The sequence below is a fragment of the Gambusia affinis genome, linkage group LG19 (genome assembly GCF_019740435.1).
Source record: "Gambusia affinis linkage group LG19, SWU_Gaff_1.0, whole genome shotgun sequence".
In the NCBI taxonomy this organism is placed as follows: domain Eukaryota; kingdom Metazoa; phylum Chordata; class Actinopteri; order Cyprinodontiformes; family Poeciliidae; genus Gambusia; species Gambusia affinis.
Genome location: NC_057886.1, coordinates 1061578 through 1079453, shown reverse-complemented (window position 1 = coordinate 1079453; position 17876 = coordinate 1061578). Strand labels below are relative to the sequence as shown.

Here is a 17876-nt window from a genome sequence, read left to right as displayed (position 1 = left end):
TAAACGTGTAAGTCAGCAGGTGACTTATGAAGGACGTTCCTTTTTATTCCCTTTTTATGAATTATTGCACTATTCTCCTCATCTATAGGTCAGCTGCACATGGTATTCATAACTTTTTCATGATGTATTTTTCTTAGAAAAAATAAATACTTTTAAAACACTCTAAATTGTTTTAGCGTACCAGAGAATCAGCTCGTGCATGAGCAATAAGCCAATCTCTTCCATGACTTGTACAGGAAAACATACTTACTATAGTAATACTTCACACAACTTTATAAAAGATTTTCTTAATGATCTGTTTTTCCGTCCTTCTTTCCAGCACAGTGCACATGGCGCCCTCCTTTCTGAGCTTTTCTCTGCTTTCTCCTCAGCTGCAGTCGTGGAATGTTAAACCTGATCTCTGCTAGCCACACCGGGTAGAATTCTACTGATTTATGATTTGTTGATTCCTGGGTTAGGATGTATAACAGGCCACAGTGCCTGTGTGCATCTGAGTTGGCCTCAGCATGCAGAGTGTTCATGCTTTCCTGCTACTCTGACACACTGGTTAGAGCAGGGAATGGATCAGGGATCCCACATTTTTTTTCTTGTTTGAATAAAAATCAAATATGTATCCTGTATTTTAAGCAGTTGTAGGCCACACTCCAGACACCTAGCTGCTGGTCAGGCAGTTAGAAAACGGCTGAAAACAGATTTAGCACAATTTCGCACAATTTCACTGTTACACGTTTTCTATTCCCACTTTTGAGTTCTTAATCTCGCTCAAATTGTGAAGGTCTTCCAACACTACTATTGAATCTTCATGCATACAGCAACATATCTAAATACCTTTGCACATTGTTTGAAGACAAACTCCTCATCTGTAACATTCTCATATGTTAAGACACGAGTCCCTTTTAGAATTGTTTTAGCTGCAACTGTAATTTTGAATCTTAATGAACATTTTGTGATACAAGTTTACTCCTACAAACTCTTTTTCTATTTGGTAGAGGAGAAACTTCTAACAAGCCAATGGTAAACCCTGTTTCCAACATCCAACTGGTGATGTACTTTACATGTCTCAGTTTGTCTCACAGGAAAACTGCATCTGCTCTACACCGTCTTTCACTGTCTTATTGTTTTTGAGTACCTCTTAAGATGGTTCGCTTTCAAAGTCCAAGATGGCATGAGTAAAACTAAAAAAGGCTTGTTGAATTTAAACAACAGTGAATCCCAGTTCTCATCCTAATGGGGGTGGGAGGGGCCACAGCTGCTACCTGTTATTATTTTTCACATTCTTCTTACCGACAGTGAAACATCATTTATTTAGCTGTAATATTTATTATATGATATGGCTATTATAATATGTTTCGTAGTAAACATGACAATATTTGTAATATATATATATATATATATATATATATATAAACTGAACCATAACAAATACATTTTTGCCTGTTAAAACATGTTTATGCAATATGTGAAACACGTTTTAACTCCTTATTTGTTTTCAGCTAAATATGGAACTATTGCAATAAAAAATGTCCATAATCCTACTGTTATTATATAATAATATGGCAAAGTTTTATGTCAAAGATGAGCAGTGGAAATGGGAACTGAACATATGCTAGTTGTCTGTGTGATCCTGTTTATGTTCACATCCACGTGAAGATGAAGACAGGAACTATTTGCTTTATTTTTGACTATGTGCTGCATCAGCAAAACTCAAATGGAGGTCAGTTCGCCGGTCATTCAGGGGACAGGCACAGTTCAAAAGGTCACCAGGACATTGTCCACTTTGTTTGGGTGCCGTGTGTGTGTGTGTGTGTGTGTGTGATGTGTCTGGCTGGCCTGCTTGAGGACAGGTCAGCTTTCTCTGCCTGGCTCTGCTCATTAATTAGTTTGTGCCGCCGTCACTTCCCCTGCAGAGCATCCCACCTAACTGGGCCTGCACAGCGCAGCCTCGGACCTCCAGCCCCAGCAAAAGAACCCCCGCTCCCAGCGTTAACTCCGCGCCTTAAATGTGTTGCATGTTTCACACTTAGCCTAAGGCTAAAAGGTTTATAGTCATCACATGAACGGGCAAAAAGCACTAAATCTTGAAATAAACCTGTTTTCAACCTTACAGTAAGGAAGTACTGTGTTAGAGTTGGTTAATAAATCTGCCAACATGCATCCCTATACTCAAAAAGGAAAAAAAAAAAAAACTAACTAAATAAAATAAAACATTGCATACACTTCTTTAAAGTTTATTGAACATTTCTCATAGGTAGTATACTTACTTGACAAAAACACGAACAGAAAGCAACAAATTTAATCAAATTTACAATTCCCTGAAGGTGTTTAGGTAGTTTGGAGAAAAAATCAGTAGGTCAACACCTCCGTGAGCTTTTTGTACAACCAAGTGGAAAAGTAATAATAGCTGAAAACGACCGTTAAGACCTTCCAAGTTGAATAATTGTCACAATACGAAAAGAACATGTCCTTGTCTAAATCTGTATACTTTAGCTACAGTATGTACACCAAATGACAAATATCCACTCCTTTCCAACAGAAACAACATGTCAGAAAAAAAAGGACCAAACCGGAAAGCGTTTCCTTCAAAGCAAGTGCTTGGCAGATATAAAAACAAACCAAACCAAAAAACAAAACAAAACAAAAAACATAAACGATATAACTTAGGTAGTTTTTGGAATGCTGCAAATCACGTTTTTTTGTCCAGACACCATCCACGCCATAACCCACCGTTTATCAGCACTGCCAGCATTAGACGATCTGAGCCCGAAGGACAATATTACCTGAAGCTTCACTGTGATCCTGAACTTACTTGGAAAACAACCCGATATGCAGAGGAAATATATATATATATATATATATATATATATATATATATATATATATATATATTTCCTCTGCATATCGGGTTGTTTTCCAAATATATATATATATATATATGTAGTTTGTGTTTGTTCATGTCCCTGGCAATTTCTACTTCTTTATTGCTTTATCTACTTTCCATGGCTGCCACTCTGCCTAGCCTCCTAAAGTTTCAGCATTTAGTAAATATGTAGGATTTAGGAGAGTGCATTTTTTTTCTGTTTTTAAAGTATAGAGGAAGAAGCAGCTCCGAATCAAAAGTGGTTCAAAACGTTGTTTTCACTGAGACAGCGCTTAGAGACTCTTTTTAGAGAAAGTAAAGCATCTCCTTCCTTTTTGGGATTTTGGGATCCACGCGGCTGAGCTGTCAGACGGAAACGGACGGAGCGGCGGGCTCACAAAATGTCCACACCTAACAAACACATTGGAGCATGAATTTTCTTCCATCCTTCTCTTGCTTTTAATGTCTCACGTCATTTTGTTTTCTTTCACTCCGTCCGTTTCTCTTCTTCATCTGTACCAGTTAGAGTGAAAGAGGAGGAAGAGGAGGAAGAAGATGAGTTAATGAGCTTGTTCTCCTTCTTCCACTTCATTCTGCGGTTCTGGAACCAGATCTTAATCTGACGCTCCGTGAGGCAGAGCGCGTGCGCAATTTCGATGCGCCGTCGCCGCGTGAGGTACCGGTTGAAGTGGAATTCCTTCTCCAGCTCCAGAGTTTGGTAGCGAGTGTATGTCTGCCGGCCGCGTCTTCCGGGGCTGCCGAAGGTGCCTAGCAGATAGAAAGAGACAAAGATTTAAAACAAAGATTAAACACATGGCGCAAGTACACTTGATTTCGGTTAATATAAAGCTTTCTCTTTTATCATTTAAGGATCAGTTCAACATTTCTTCTGTTAATGATATTACTATTCATTAGAGCAGAAGGGATCAGTAAATATAGTTATTTTTATTAAGAATAACACTGAAAAATGTTCGAGCCACTAGAGGGATCAACATTTTGAGTTTGAATATTTCAGTGGGAGAACACGTAGAAAATCACACCGTTGTAACAGAAACATGTAAAATAGAATTTAAATCACAGATAACTTGTTTCTTTTTTTTTTTTTTTTGTGGATTTCGTTTTAGATCTAACTTTACATTAGACTAATTATCTCTAGATTTCCTCTTCTTACAGTTTTTCATTTACTTGCTGTTTTTTCCACATCTTTTCCAGTTAAGGATCCCTTGAGAGGACCGTGCACAGCAGCCATGAACCAGTGACTTCTCCTTAACCAACACCCAATATTCCATTTCCTTCTTACTAATATGAATCTGTAGATTGCAAGACAGCATCAGCACACGTGTAAATCCAGCTTTGATGTACTTCCTGCAACATTGAAAAGCAAGTCTGACATTAAAAAAGCCACCCTGACCTCGCTGTCGCTGCCAGTCCTGCATTTTTCCCATGCAGTGAAACGATCGTCGCACCTGTTTTGAATAATCAGTACGCGATGCGCAGGGATTCATTATATTTAGTACAAAACTGCATGATTGAATTTCAGGAAATTAAATGAAAATTTTTTTTCATCAAAAACAGGAATTGTTTTAATCAACCGGATGAAAAGCTGTTCTCTTAAAAAAATGATTTTTTTGACCGAAAATAAATGTTTTGAGATGTATACATTAAAATACTATAAATAGTACCATTCAGGAAGAAGCAAACAAGATGAGCAAATGATAACAATGTTGGTGCTCCTCCTGTCCCTCATTGAAATCAATGCCTGCCAGACTTAGTTTTAACAGCGTTAACTTAGCTGCCCCTGTCCGGTAGCTGCGTCAGTCAATAGGTCACAAAGTAACTGCGACGTTGAGCCAAACAGACCAGTTTTATGATGGACAATAAAACATCAATGCCGTGACTGACTGGTAAGCCAACAAACGAGCTTTATAAAGCAGCTCCAGTAAGAGGAGGAGGAAGAGGACGGAATAAGGCTGGCTGACAGAGGAAACAAAACGTCAGTTTAACAGGGAAGAAGACAACACTCACCGTTGCATGCGTTCATCCGCTGCATCCACGGATAAATTGGAGTTGGTGCTGTTTGCTTGTCATCCATGGATTCTCCAAATAGCCCCTTTGCTCCGAGCCCAGCGCATTCCATTTTGCGATGCATGCCGTCTTGGCTCAGAGCAAGTTGGTGTTCATCCAGACTGCAGGGATGCTCCTTGTCTCGGTAGAAGTTCGTGGCCGCCGCGGCAGCCGCCGCCGCTGCTGTGGCGTAGTCGCACGCACCAGGTCCGGTCGACCCCCCAACTGCCACCCCCGTCACTCGGTGTCCACTGTACGCTCCGTTCGCAGCCTGCTGGTAGTAGGTAGAGGCTGGATAAGATTTCTCCTGATGAGCGCTGTAAGCCACGGCCGCGGCCGCAGTGACAGCCGCTGCCCCTGGGTAGTGTCTGAGCGGATGGTCCGCGTATCCCGATGAGTAAAGTGAGATCTGACCCAGGAATGGTTCTGACGACGCCGTCTGGCCGCCTCCACCCGTTCCCGGTATCACCGGAAAAGAGGAGTTCACAAAATATGAACTCATTGGTAAAAGTGGGAAAGGAGAAGAAGGAGGAAAAGAAGAGAAGAGGGGAGCACAGGAGGGCACGTAACAAACACAACAACAATGATAACGCGATGAAGAAGAAGAAGGAGGAGTAGACCGAGACTAACGGTTCTTCCTCCCGTCCTCCTTCCTCTGCCTTCCTGCCTGCACTTTATGATTTGTTGTGTTTTATAGCCCTCAGTCCGACGGGCTGCTGCTGCCGCTATCACTGAGTTTATCGCAGATTGGGAGGAGGGGTGAGGAGGGTGAAGCTGGGGTGGCTGGGTGCCAGTGCTTTGGTAATGTGTGGTGGGGGGCTCGGCAAGAAAGAGTCTATGTGTGTGTATGGCACAGGAATTGGGTGAGGAGCATAGGGGGAGTCAGAGACCAGCTGACCAAACACTGACCAATGGGAAGCTCCTCTGCATGACATTAGTTCACCTCATTTTTCCTTTCGTTTGGGAGAGAGGAGGTAGAGGAGGGGGTCTGGGAACTCCCGCGACCCTCTCGCCCCCCCTCCCCCCACCCTTTTTTTCTTATTTCCCTACTTCAATCTCCCACTCCCGTTCTCCCTTTCTAATTGTCATTTCATTTCTCTTTCTAATCTTCCTGCGGCTCCCGATGAGATTGCGCAATCACAGCGGAATTGTCCGCGCGTTAAATTGATTGTATCTCCTCTTGTGTGTCGTCCTTCATCTGATGTTGGACCCATAAAAACCGCCGCCAGCGCCTGCCAGTACAATCGTGCGTGTGCACGTTTGGGCTGAAGCTTCGCCGCCAGAGGAAACTGAGCACATATCCTTTGCACTTTGTGGATAATAGCCAACACATCGCCTCAGAATGAATTTGTTGTATGAATACAACATGCTGGACCGCACACGACTCGTATATCATCCTGTATGTTTGCATGTTTGTAGGGATCTAGGTTAGCTTAGAATGGAGCCTGTTCTCCCTTCCTGTCATTTAGACGTTTGAATGTTTGTAATTGGTGGGCTTTGATTGTTTGCTGGGTTGATTTACATCCCGCTACTCTACGTGTGTGTCCTCTTTCACAGGCTTTCGTTTTTTTCTTAATCAGAACAAATGCCGATCGAATGGAAATCTTCTGTAGTAGAATTTAATGTCTCGCTGTCTATTCCATGTTCTGGTGTCTGAAGGCGACATTGATTCAAAAACTTCCGCTTCAGTTTTTACAATTGGTCATGTGTGATCTATGTGAGCTGTGAATGATTATGCTCCCGAGCTGTGACACTGATTAGAGGAGAAGAAGAAAAGAAACAGAAAAAATCAATTTTTTATTCGTTTCAATGACACTGATTACACCAGCACTCTTTAAGATGGCTAAAGAATCAAGCAATTTACCCCAAAGTATATACTAGAATCTAACCAGAGAAATGTACAAATGACTGAACTGAAGTCCTCTAGTTAACGGATAAATGAGAATGTGAATACAAAAGAGGAACATTTTGCATTCTATTTATCTAGATTGACATTGAGGTCTGACCAATAATGATTATTTTAACAGTGAGAATTATTAACTTTATGTTTTTGAGGTGCATTCACAGCTAAAGATTAGACTGTCATCTCTTAGAGTTCATCGTGTCTTATGTTTGTTTTGTCCGAACTCAGCATAGCGAAATGAATACTTAAATAAAATGAAAAGAACTAAGTGTCGTATATGTACACTGCACATTAACAACACCGAGTTACCTCGCACACTCAGCACACACACTCAGCACACACACTCAGTACACACACCATACAAGCAGACTCCGAAAATTTTCTTCTTTGTTAAAATAAATAAGGACGGAAAGAAAGAAACAAAGAAAGAAAGGAAGAAAAAAAGAAAGGAAGGAAGAAAGAAAGAACAAAGCACAGAAGGAAAAATAGAAAGAAACTTTCAAGCCGAATATGTGTCAGTGAGGCTGTAAAATAACCGCAACCATAAATAAGTCCTCTTCTCTGTGTCTCTCTTTGTTTCCTCCACAGGCTGCGGCTTGTCCCCGTGGCCAAACTACAGACAGTCCGACTGATAAATCGACACAAAGACTCTATTTTTTGCTTTTACTTTACTCTCCCACCCAGTGCATTCCCAAGAAGCCAAGTTCTTATTAAAGACGCCATTCAGAGATGTCTGGGAAACTCAAAATCTTCAGCCTAATTTTCGCGTTTCTTACTGGACCACCTGAATTTGAAATTTGCAACCTTTCTTTTTAACTTACTCTTTTCTTTTTGACCTCCACCTCCCCTCTGCTGGCCTCTTTCTCGACCGTACTCCCTCGCTCCCCGGCAGGACGCCCTGTTTCCTCCCCGCTTTGTGGGAACGGGAAGCAGCCAAATTGTTTTGGAGCTGACTGGGGTCTAATCATTGATAAGCAGCGACTCTTGGAAAAGGACAGGGATGGCCTGCAGCCGGGGGACAGACAGAGGACGGTAACACTGTTATTGTATTAGCTAGAATCCTTTTGCATTAGTGGCTTTGGCATATCAAGCGGTCGGGTGGGTCATTTTAAAACCCGGAACAGGTTCCACACAGTCCAATATTCCGACATCTAATTTAGTATTTACGGAGATGACGACAACAAGCAGTGACGTAAATTTGAAAAAGTTAACATGTGGTGTGAAGTGAAATAAATCATCGGACATGCAAATGAAAACAGGCCAACAGGTCAAATTTCTTTCCAACAAATGAGTCGTCATTTAAAAAGTGAAAAGATGATGGATGACTCATTTGTTGGAAAACTAATATGTAGATTAATTTTAATTGATTTAGAAATGCCTAATACTTTATCTCTTCTTGTCAGTCTTTTCCAAACATAGCGAAAATAAAAATCCAATGGGCCTAAATCAAAACGTTTTCAACTTCACGAGTAACGTTGCGGACGCTGCCTGCGTGGCTTTTTTCGGGTTACAAACAGTGAACCAAAGTTACTCCAATACAAAACAAATCAAAACACCTAACAGGTCTGTCGCAGGAAGCTATAACTGTAAGTCGGCATGGAGGGGCATCATGCGTCACTAATCTGTAATAATCTGCATAAAAATGGCAAAAATAGTAAAGCATTTAAATTAACGTTAAAAATCCAGGCATCTATAGTTGACTTTTATTAATAATGCCTGGAACTTTCATCTTCAGTCCAATGTCGTATGCTGAGGATTTAGATTATTTTTCTAACATTTGAGAAAATGTAATGTTTGTTGCTGAAGTGTTGTTTTATGTTTTGTGTGTTGTTGTTTTTTTTACCTGTAAAGCACATTTATCTGCCTGTTGCTGAAATGTGTTATGTAAATTAACCTACTTTGCATGAGTTTTATTTCAAATATAATAATGTGTCAAAGTTGTTTATAAACTAATTTAATAAATTGTTTAGCAACTTTTTGACCCAGTGATACAGATCATATAAAAAGCACGAAAGATATCTTCCATCGATGAATGACTTTTGGATTGCTGTGGCTGCTGATGTTTCAGACCGTCTCAGGTTAAATAAAAACCTCATGAAACTGGATTTCAAAACACAATTCTTTCATTTCAGATCTTTATAACCGGTACCGGTACAGTAGTTAGTGCAGACTGCACCGTGTTTTCGTGCAGACTGTTGTGTGTCGTTGCAGGTGTGTTGGACCGTCGGGAGGCAAAAAACATCAAACGGCAGAGAAATGGAGAGTTCTGCAGGCAGTTTGGAGCTTTTGAAGCCAAGACAGCGCGAGTTTTCAGAATCATACAGTACCACTCTTTAGAAATACTTTCACTGTGCGGCCGTGTTCATGTCACATAGGCAGTTTTGTCCTTCAGATCGACGCAAAGCCGTTTAACTGTTAGCCCAGCAGCTTTTTCTTTAAAATAAATGATTATATAAGTGAAGCACACTAAATATTATGGCTTTCATATTTTGCTTTGTCATTGCTATTATCTTACGTTAAGAAGATGTATCTATTATTATTATTATTATTATTATTATTATTATTATTATTATTATTATTATTATTATTATTATTATTATTATTATTATTATTATTATTATTATTATTATTATTATTATTGTTGTTGTTGTTGTTGTTGTTGTTGTTTTGTTGTGGATGTGACTGAAACTGCATTTTCCTTGGCTTACGATTTACTTAGTAAGCCAAGTAAATCGCACATCCTCTTAAAATGCATCCTGAGAAACGTTCAGCTATAACATGTTTTTGTATCAGCCCTTTTTCCTTGGTTTAGACTGGAACTAAGGAAATATTATATTATGAGAATAAAAACGCTTACGTGTTTACAGTCTTGTCAATGCACTAGACGCTTCTGGGTTTGTTGCGTGGAATTTCCGCATAATACATAACTCTGCCATGCTTGTACTTTCTGAAAGGTATCAAAGTATTCAAGGGGGTTACGCACACGTGAAAGCTTTGGAGGCTGTCAGTGTGGGAAGCCGTCAATATTTAGCCTCTAACGTGAAGCTGCCGCTCTTCGTGGATCTTCATTTAGAGACAGTCTCCTCTGGACTCCCACGACTTCCAAGGATAATAAGCCCAAACGTTTCAACTTTTCCAACGGATATACCTGTTAAGCTGGCTGTATTTCTGCGCAGTAAATCAGACGTGTGTGTCTGTTAACTTCAGTGTAAACATGTGAGGGCCGCTGAAGGAAGCCCAGGAATGTGAGAAACTTCAGAGATCAGTGACAATTAAAGCTAAAAGAGTCGGACCTCTATTTTATGGCTTTACGGCTCTTCTTTTCTCCCGTCTGTGTGCGTGGGTGTGTTTAGTGTGCGCGCGCAAGACATCGGAGATTTTATGGCTTTATTGCTCTTTATGACTCCTTGTAAAGTCGAGAGATGGCGGCGAAGAGAAAACAGAGCCGCTGGAAGCAGCAGATGGATAAATGTTCTGTTCAGAGGAATGCATGCATGCACCGAACTTCATATCAGCTGCAGCACTTTTCTCTCTGTAGAGATGTTTTTTGTTTTTTTTTACTATATATCTTCCACAATATCTCATATTGCTCCGTCCAATTATGTGTCTATTTTTTTATATTTTTAAAAGAAATTTACTCGTTTCCTTAAATCTTAAGGTTAAAGGAAAAAAAAACTAAGCGAAACCGAGAATAAAAGAAAGATACCAAGATTGTCTCATTTTTTTTTTATCGTGGCCAACACACAACAAGATTCCATAGTGCTGAAAGAAGGATCAATACACTTTAATGAACAAGGGTGTGTGTTGTGTTGTGTGTGTGTGTGTGTGTGTGTGTGTGTGTGTGTGTGTGTGTGTGTGTGTGTGTGTGTGTGTGTTAGAGCCCCCTCTAACTGACCTCGCCGTGAGTTAATGACAAACTCACAGAAACGGCCTTACTTGTGCGTTTTTTGTCTTAATGTATAAATTGTTTCCAGGCAGCGACAAGCGGCTGAGCCTCATCTGCATCACCCTGAACTCCTGCTCCGGATCACTTCACCGGACGACCAGCAACTGGAGCAGCCCTCCAGCTTCTCAAGCGTACCGGAGGTTAAATGTTAACTTGGAATGAATGCCGCTCTGCAAGCTTGTGGTTTTTTTAATCAAAAAAAAAAATAAATAAATAAAAATTAAAAAAATCTAAAAACATGTCATAATAATAATAATAATAATAATAATAATAATAATAATAATAATAATAATAATAATAATAATAATAATAATAATAATAATAATAATAATAATAATAATAATAATAATAATAATAATAATAATTGTGGACATTGGCGCAGGATCCCTTCATGAAGATAAACAAACAAATAGATAAACAAATAACCTCCATCCCCTGCAGATCAAAATTCAGCTTCAAAGTTTGAATTCCGGTTGAAATTTGGAATTCTACATGAAAAGAAGATTCATCAGCCGCTGCACTTCTGATTTAAAAATCGATGTGGGTTCTCCATAAATGATTCGTTATACACACGCATGCACGCACGCACGTACACACACACACACACACACACACACACACACACACACACACACACACACACACACACACACACACACACACACACACACACACACACACACGCGCACCCACACACGCACGCACACCCACACATACACACACAGTCGTTTCTTCGTGTCTTGTGAAGATTTTATATTAATTTCCATTAATTTTCTACAGCTTAGCCTTTACCTAAATCATCAGATACCTAACCCTGGCCAAAAGTCAAATTCCACCTTAGTCCTAAACCTAAATCCTAAACCAAAAGCAGCATTTCCCCTCATGGGGACCAAGAAAATGTTCCTACAAGGAGCAGTGGCCCCCGCATTGTAGACAGAAATAGGCCCCACAAGGACATAAACAGTGAAGGAAACAAGTATGAGTCAGTCTGTCTGTCCAGCAAGTCTGTTTTGTTGTCGTTGAAGTCAAACACAACAATCAACAGTAAAATAAAAAGACATAGAAACCACAAACTTATATATTCTCGCAAGGCAGATATTTCACCTCTCAATGTGAACAAAGAGTCTAGATGTGAAAACATATGATATTTTCAATGAGACGCTAGATGGCACCAGAGCCTTTTGTTAGAACACCTTCATTTATAAAGGCAGTATGTATCTGTCTGTCTGTCTGTCTGTCTGTCTGTCTGTCTGTCTGTCTGTCTGTCTGTCTGTCTGTCTGTCTGTCTGTCTGTCTGTCTAAAGCAGCGTTAAACAAATTCTACAGCGTTATATTTAGAAATTGTAAGATTAAATTGCAAAAATAACATTTTCCCCACCACACGCACAGACCAATATTGAAATAGAGAAAGAAAAAAGGAATAAAGACAAGAAAGAAAAGAGGAAAGAGAAGAAAAGCTGTAGTCTGCCATCGTACCTATAATCATGTTAAAGATGTCTCATTTTCTATTCATCACATTAGTAAAGGACAGACGCAAGCTTTTCTTGAAAGAGAAATGATTTCTCCCAAACCAAAACAGAAAAACCTTTCCGCTCACCTTAATGATGCTGACTGTACTGCGCCTCCCATTTGTAAAACGTTACAAACTAAGTTTAGAATGAATAATAGAAACTATTCCGTGTGTTTAGAAAAAGAAAGCGCACGTGCTCTGTTTTGTTGCCGTTAATTGTTTGAGATAATTCTAAACACCGTGTTGTTTTGTTTGGTTTAATATGTGAATATTTGTTTCTGTGGAGATTCATGGACTCCGCTCAGGGAAGGTGTTGGGATCTGAGATGGCAGCACAGCGGAAAGCAGAAAGACAGAGCAGCAGGTCTGTTCGTGAATGAGGGTGGGAAGGTGACACGGAATGATGGGTGGCATTCTGACCACGGAAGCTACAGAAAACACACCGGCCACCCACAGGAGGAAATGAGTGGGGAAACAGTCATAAAAGAGCTGGGACAGAGCAGCATTCCTGTACACACACACACACACACGCACTCACGCACGCCCACGCACACACACACACACACACACACACACACACACACACACACACACACACACACACACACACACACGCACACAGGATGTGAAACACCTGAAAGAACCTGGAAGTTCTTTTCTGTTCTCTGGACGTGAAAAAGTTTCAAAGTGCAGATAAAGAGATATTAGCTAAAGCAGACAGACAGTCCAGATCAGGTCCGGCCACATTCTGACAATGCAGATTGAACGGTCTAGCCTTTCTCCTTTCGTCTGATTTAACAGTTCTGAAGTGTCAAATCCGCAACACCTGTTCTAACATCAAAGCCAGCATTAGTTTCTCACGAACACGCCCGGAATCCAAGCCGTTGCGTTTCCATCAGTATATGGCCTATCCACACCTAATCCCATCATTTAGAAGAGGCCGTTTCATCTGGGAAAACAACCCCAGAGCCTAATCCAACACGGAAGCGACTCACTTGCGGCTCATCCGAACTTTTACCCATCACCCGGAATTAGGAAGGTTTCCACAAAGCTCAGTCTCACGGTATTCTCGTTATTTTCACCTTGTTTCTTTAAGAACAGCGTGAACAATGCGCGTTCCCTTTGCGCCGAGAATTCGAACTCACCTGCAGCTCCCCGCGGCGGCTTGCTGGAAGGACAGGAGGCAGCATCTTACCCGGTCTGTGAGGAAGCGGAGGTGAGGGCGAGGGAGAGGTGGACTCGCAGATCCTCTGATGTCACCGAGGAGACGTCGAGACATGAAGACACTCCTGTCATCTACTATCATCGCCCCTGTTCTATTGCTAATCATCAGGCGTAATGTCAAATTCAAACAAACAAACAAATAAGCAAAAAAAACCAAACAAAAAAAAACCAAACAAAACAGATTCAGTGTCCGGTTTGGTGTCTCCAGGGATGGACTCTGCTGTCCTCTCTTCAGACCGTCAGTCCAGAGTCGCCGGAGATCGGAGAGCCATGGGGGAAGAGGAGCCGGTGGAGAAGGAGGAGGAAGGCGGATTGTTGTCAGTCTCTGCTCCTCTCTGCTCTGCAGTCACGATCACTGTTGTAAATATTTAGTTCGGTTCGATATAAGCTTAGTTTTATTTGTCCGTTGGATGAGGTTCGCTCGGTTGCTTACGAGGTTCGGCCGAAACAGGGGAGGAGAGGGCGGCTGTTCGGGCCGGAGAGCAGCGCTGCAGCATTATAGCCACTTGGGAAATCATAAAAAGTTCATGTTCACGTTAAGCGCGTCCACATGACCAGCTCGCCGTCCAATCCCCATGCACGGCCACTCATAAACTTGTATCACAAAGTTGTAAATTTTCATAAAACAACAAGGAATTTATTGCATTTCTTCATGGACTCCTGCTGGAGGGGAGCTGCTTTTCGTCTTTCACTCCTTCTCTCAGCGGCCATTTTCTTCTTCTGTCTCTACAAAGACGAGCTCACAGCAGACAAACAAAGGAAAGGAACTCGCGTTTCTATTTTGCTCTTCGGATTTTCTTTTAATAGCTCCAGACGTGTTCCTACACAGTGAGGCCAGCTATGTTTACCGTTTTCAGTTTGCACCAAACATAGTCAAAAGGTTCGAAATTCAGTTCAAATGAACAAAAAGAGGCATGAACATTATATTTCAACACATTCTATGTCTACGGCCCGCTGCTGAATGTAAACACTGCAGTAAACATCGATCATTTTTGGTGGTAGATTGTTTGATTTTTCTTTGTTGACAACACGCAGATAGCGCCTCATTTTGAAAAGCAAGGAAAACATTTTGAATTGTTTGCACAACCATCATTACTGTTGCGCCAGAACAGATTTGTGCGGTAACCTCGGTGGTGATGAAATGCGGGACTTTTTGGTTACATCTGTAGTTCTTTGAGCAACAAGCTAAATGCAAGTTATTGATACTAAAATTCATGAAATTCGCTTATAAAGAAGAGAAACGGCGTCGTGGTTTGATAACAGGCTGAAGGAAAAGGCTGGTGGTCCTCCAGAGCACATTCGCAATGCGGCAAACGTCGACGTGTTAACGGCCTGCACACCTGCAGCTGGGTGACGCCACACTATGCTGCATTTACAAAAATAGGTGATTTTCTGTTTCATTTCCAAAACTGACTCATAACCCTCCACATTTGGGATGTGAAAAGATAGCCAATTATTGAGGGATTGTTTTTTTTTTTTCGTAATTAAAGCTCAAAACCCACAATTTTTATCATTCAGTTATGTTGCACAAATTCAAACCATATGCAGTCTCCAGGGACTAAAAATCGAACCCAGGTCTTTCTTTCTTTAAGGTAACAGTGATACTATACTGATAAGTATAGAAACAATTAATTTCCAACGATAAAACAATTCCATTCAATTAAAAAAAAATCTGATTCAGACAACTTCATTTCAAAACAGTCCAGTCCAACGCTGCCAGATTAAGATTTCATTACTAACCTGCTTCATCCTTATTTATTATTTACATAATAAAAGTAGCTCTTCTTCAGTCTGATCTCCTCGATAACATTCTGTAAAAACTGAACAACCTCTGATAACTGACTTCGCTGCGATGTGAAACGAACAGGCTGTTTTTTCACAACGGAGATTCGGCTCAGTTCGTTAGACACTCTGTCTGATCCACAGTGCGCAATGAGGAATGCGCAAATCATTTATCTGTTTATTTGCAGATTTTATTCTATTCATTGAAATTATTCCAACAACCCCTACCTAAGAAGCCTTAGAAGATATGCGTTGCATGAATGAATCCAGTTGATCCTTATCACTCAGCAAAATATAAAATATAAATAAAGTAAATCTATCTATCTATCTATCTATCTATCTATCTATCTATCTATCTATCTATCTATCTATCTATCTATCTATCTATCTATCTATCTATCTATCTATCTATCTATCTATCTATCTATCTATCTATCTATCTATCTATCTATCTATCTATCTATCTATCTATCTATCTATCTATCTATCTATCTATCTATCTATCTATCTATCTAAAGCTTTTCTAATTGATTTCTAAGGTTACAGATACGTAAGCAGTTTTATTTCTCCACTGACCTACATTTGACCCTTTCCAGTCCAGGACCTGTTCAGGGAACCCGGATCCAACACTTCCGTCTTGGAAAAAACAAGTTAAAATTTAACCAAAGAGAAGTTGAATCACAGAAACCGTCTATTGATCTCTTTGTTACTTTTATTGTCGTTTCCGTCCCTCTCACTGGCGATAGGGCCTGCCATAATATCCTCTGGTCCAGTTCACACCTCGACACCGGATATGGTCTCACACTGCAGGCTCAGACCTCCCGTCATCTTTCTGTCATCAAACAACATGTTCCCCAACAAGTCAGGTAAAAATTGGTCTGCGTTTGAGTTTGACGATCATAGAGACTGGACGAACTAGCGAAATGTCAAATTAAACAAACAAAAATACGTTTGTGTTTATTCATTGCGCATGTTTGCCTTCAGATAAAATTTTTAATCGATTTCGTGTTTGACATTACACATTTCCCGTCTTTATGGCCCCTTTATTTTGCTTTGAAATAAAACATATTGAATGTCCTTCACAGTTAAATATGGAAGTCTTTACTTTTGTCGCAATATCTTACAAGCAGTTTTATTAGAGCTACAATTTTAATTTTAATTTTAAAATTCCCGTTCTTGGAATATTTTATTTAATGACGAATCTTTAGACGGCGTAGATTTACTCCCCTTAGTTTTCAATTTTAAAACAAATAAACAAAGAGAAACAATTGTAAAAATGTTTCTATTTTATATTATTATTATTATTATTATTATTATTATTATTATTATTATTATTATTATTATTATTATTAGTAGTAGTAGTAGTAGTAGTAGTAGTAGTAGTAGTAGTAGTAGTAGTAGTAGTAGTAGTAGTAGTAGTAGTAGTAGTAGTTGTAGTGCATCTCGGTGTATGTCCAACACAGAGTGGTATTCTGTTCATCACAGAGGTAGTTATTATTTCAGTTTATTTGTTTTAATTAGAAAAAATAGATGTTACCTCGATTCAAAACGAAGACCTGCCATGTCCGTAGATAAATACGTTGAAATTCCTATTGAATATTAAAGATGATCTGCATTGTTTTCATTAGACGTTATGTACTTTCACACATCATTTTAATAAAATCATTGTATCACACTCAAGTTGCTGGATACAATAAAATTCTAACTGAAAATAAAAACGCAAAGCATTTCATCAAGTGGGAGTGAAATTCGCTGACAAGCAGGTCAGCAGATTAATGCATTAAAACTTCCGTGTCAGTCTGTCTACTGTCTTATATGATGTAGAAAAAAAAAAGAAAAAGGAAAAAGAAAAGCTCAACATATATGTCCGTAGAACTGCCATTCAATTTTTAGTGGTTGAATTAAAAGGATTTTACAACAAGATGTAAAGAAAACCATCTACTTTAGTCTAAAATACTTACTTGCTTTTTGCCCTCACAGCTCCTGAGCCCACAGTGAGCTGTGATTGGTCAGCAGGCAGTTGTTTTGCCATCGTTTGAGCTACGCCAAAAAAACACATTTTTCTTTCTTTGTTTCTTTGTTTCTTTCTTTCTTTGTTTCTTTCTTTCTTTGTTTCTTTCTTTCTTTCTTTCTTTCTTTGTTTCTTTCTTTCTTTCTTTGTTTCTTTGTTTCTTTCTTTCTTTGTTTCTTTCTTTGTTTCTTTCTTTCTTTCTTTCTTTCTTTCTTTCTTTCTTTCTTTCTTTCTTTCTTTCTTTCTTTCTTTCTTTCTTTCTTTCTTTCTTTCTTTCCTAATTTATTTATTTATTTATTTATTTATTTATTTATTTATTTATTTATTTATTTATTTATTTATTTATTTATTTATTTATGTTGATGAGTCATATAATGAAACAGCCTGAACCACAACTACGGCATTTTGGAGTCTGTACCAAATTCCCAAACATTGTATGTTCCTAAATTATTTTTATTTCAATTAATTATGGAGATCAGTTATTTTATTTTAACCAAGTGTAACAGAGAAATGAATATTAAATCAAGTTTAATCTAACTATGAAAGACATGCTTTGGAGGAGGATAATGCAGGGCATTGC

General features: G+C 39.4%; 1 protein-coding gene across 1 annotated transcript; it reads right to left on the bottom strand.

The window, feature by feature from the left end:
- Window positions 1-1655: 1655 nt before the first annotated feature.
- LOC122821270 (homeobox protein Hox-B6a-like) lies at window positions 1656-9349 on the bottom strand. Its single transcript, XM_044099042.1, has 2 exons — window positions 4883-9349; window positions 1656-3625 (listed from the first exon to the last, which is right to left on the bottom strand). Exons 1-2 carry the CDS (start codon window positions 5421-5423, stop codon window positions 3345-3347), a joined length of 822 nt encoding a protein of 273 aa, XP_043954977.1. The 5' UTR covers window positions 5424-9349; the 3' UTR covers window positions 1656-3344.
- Between the last annotated feature and the right edge of the window lie 8527 nt (window positions 9350-17876).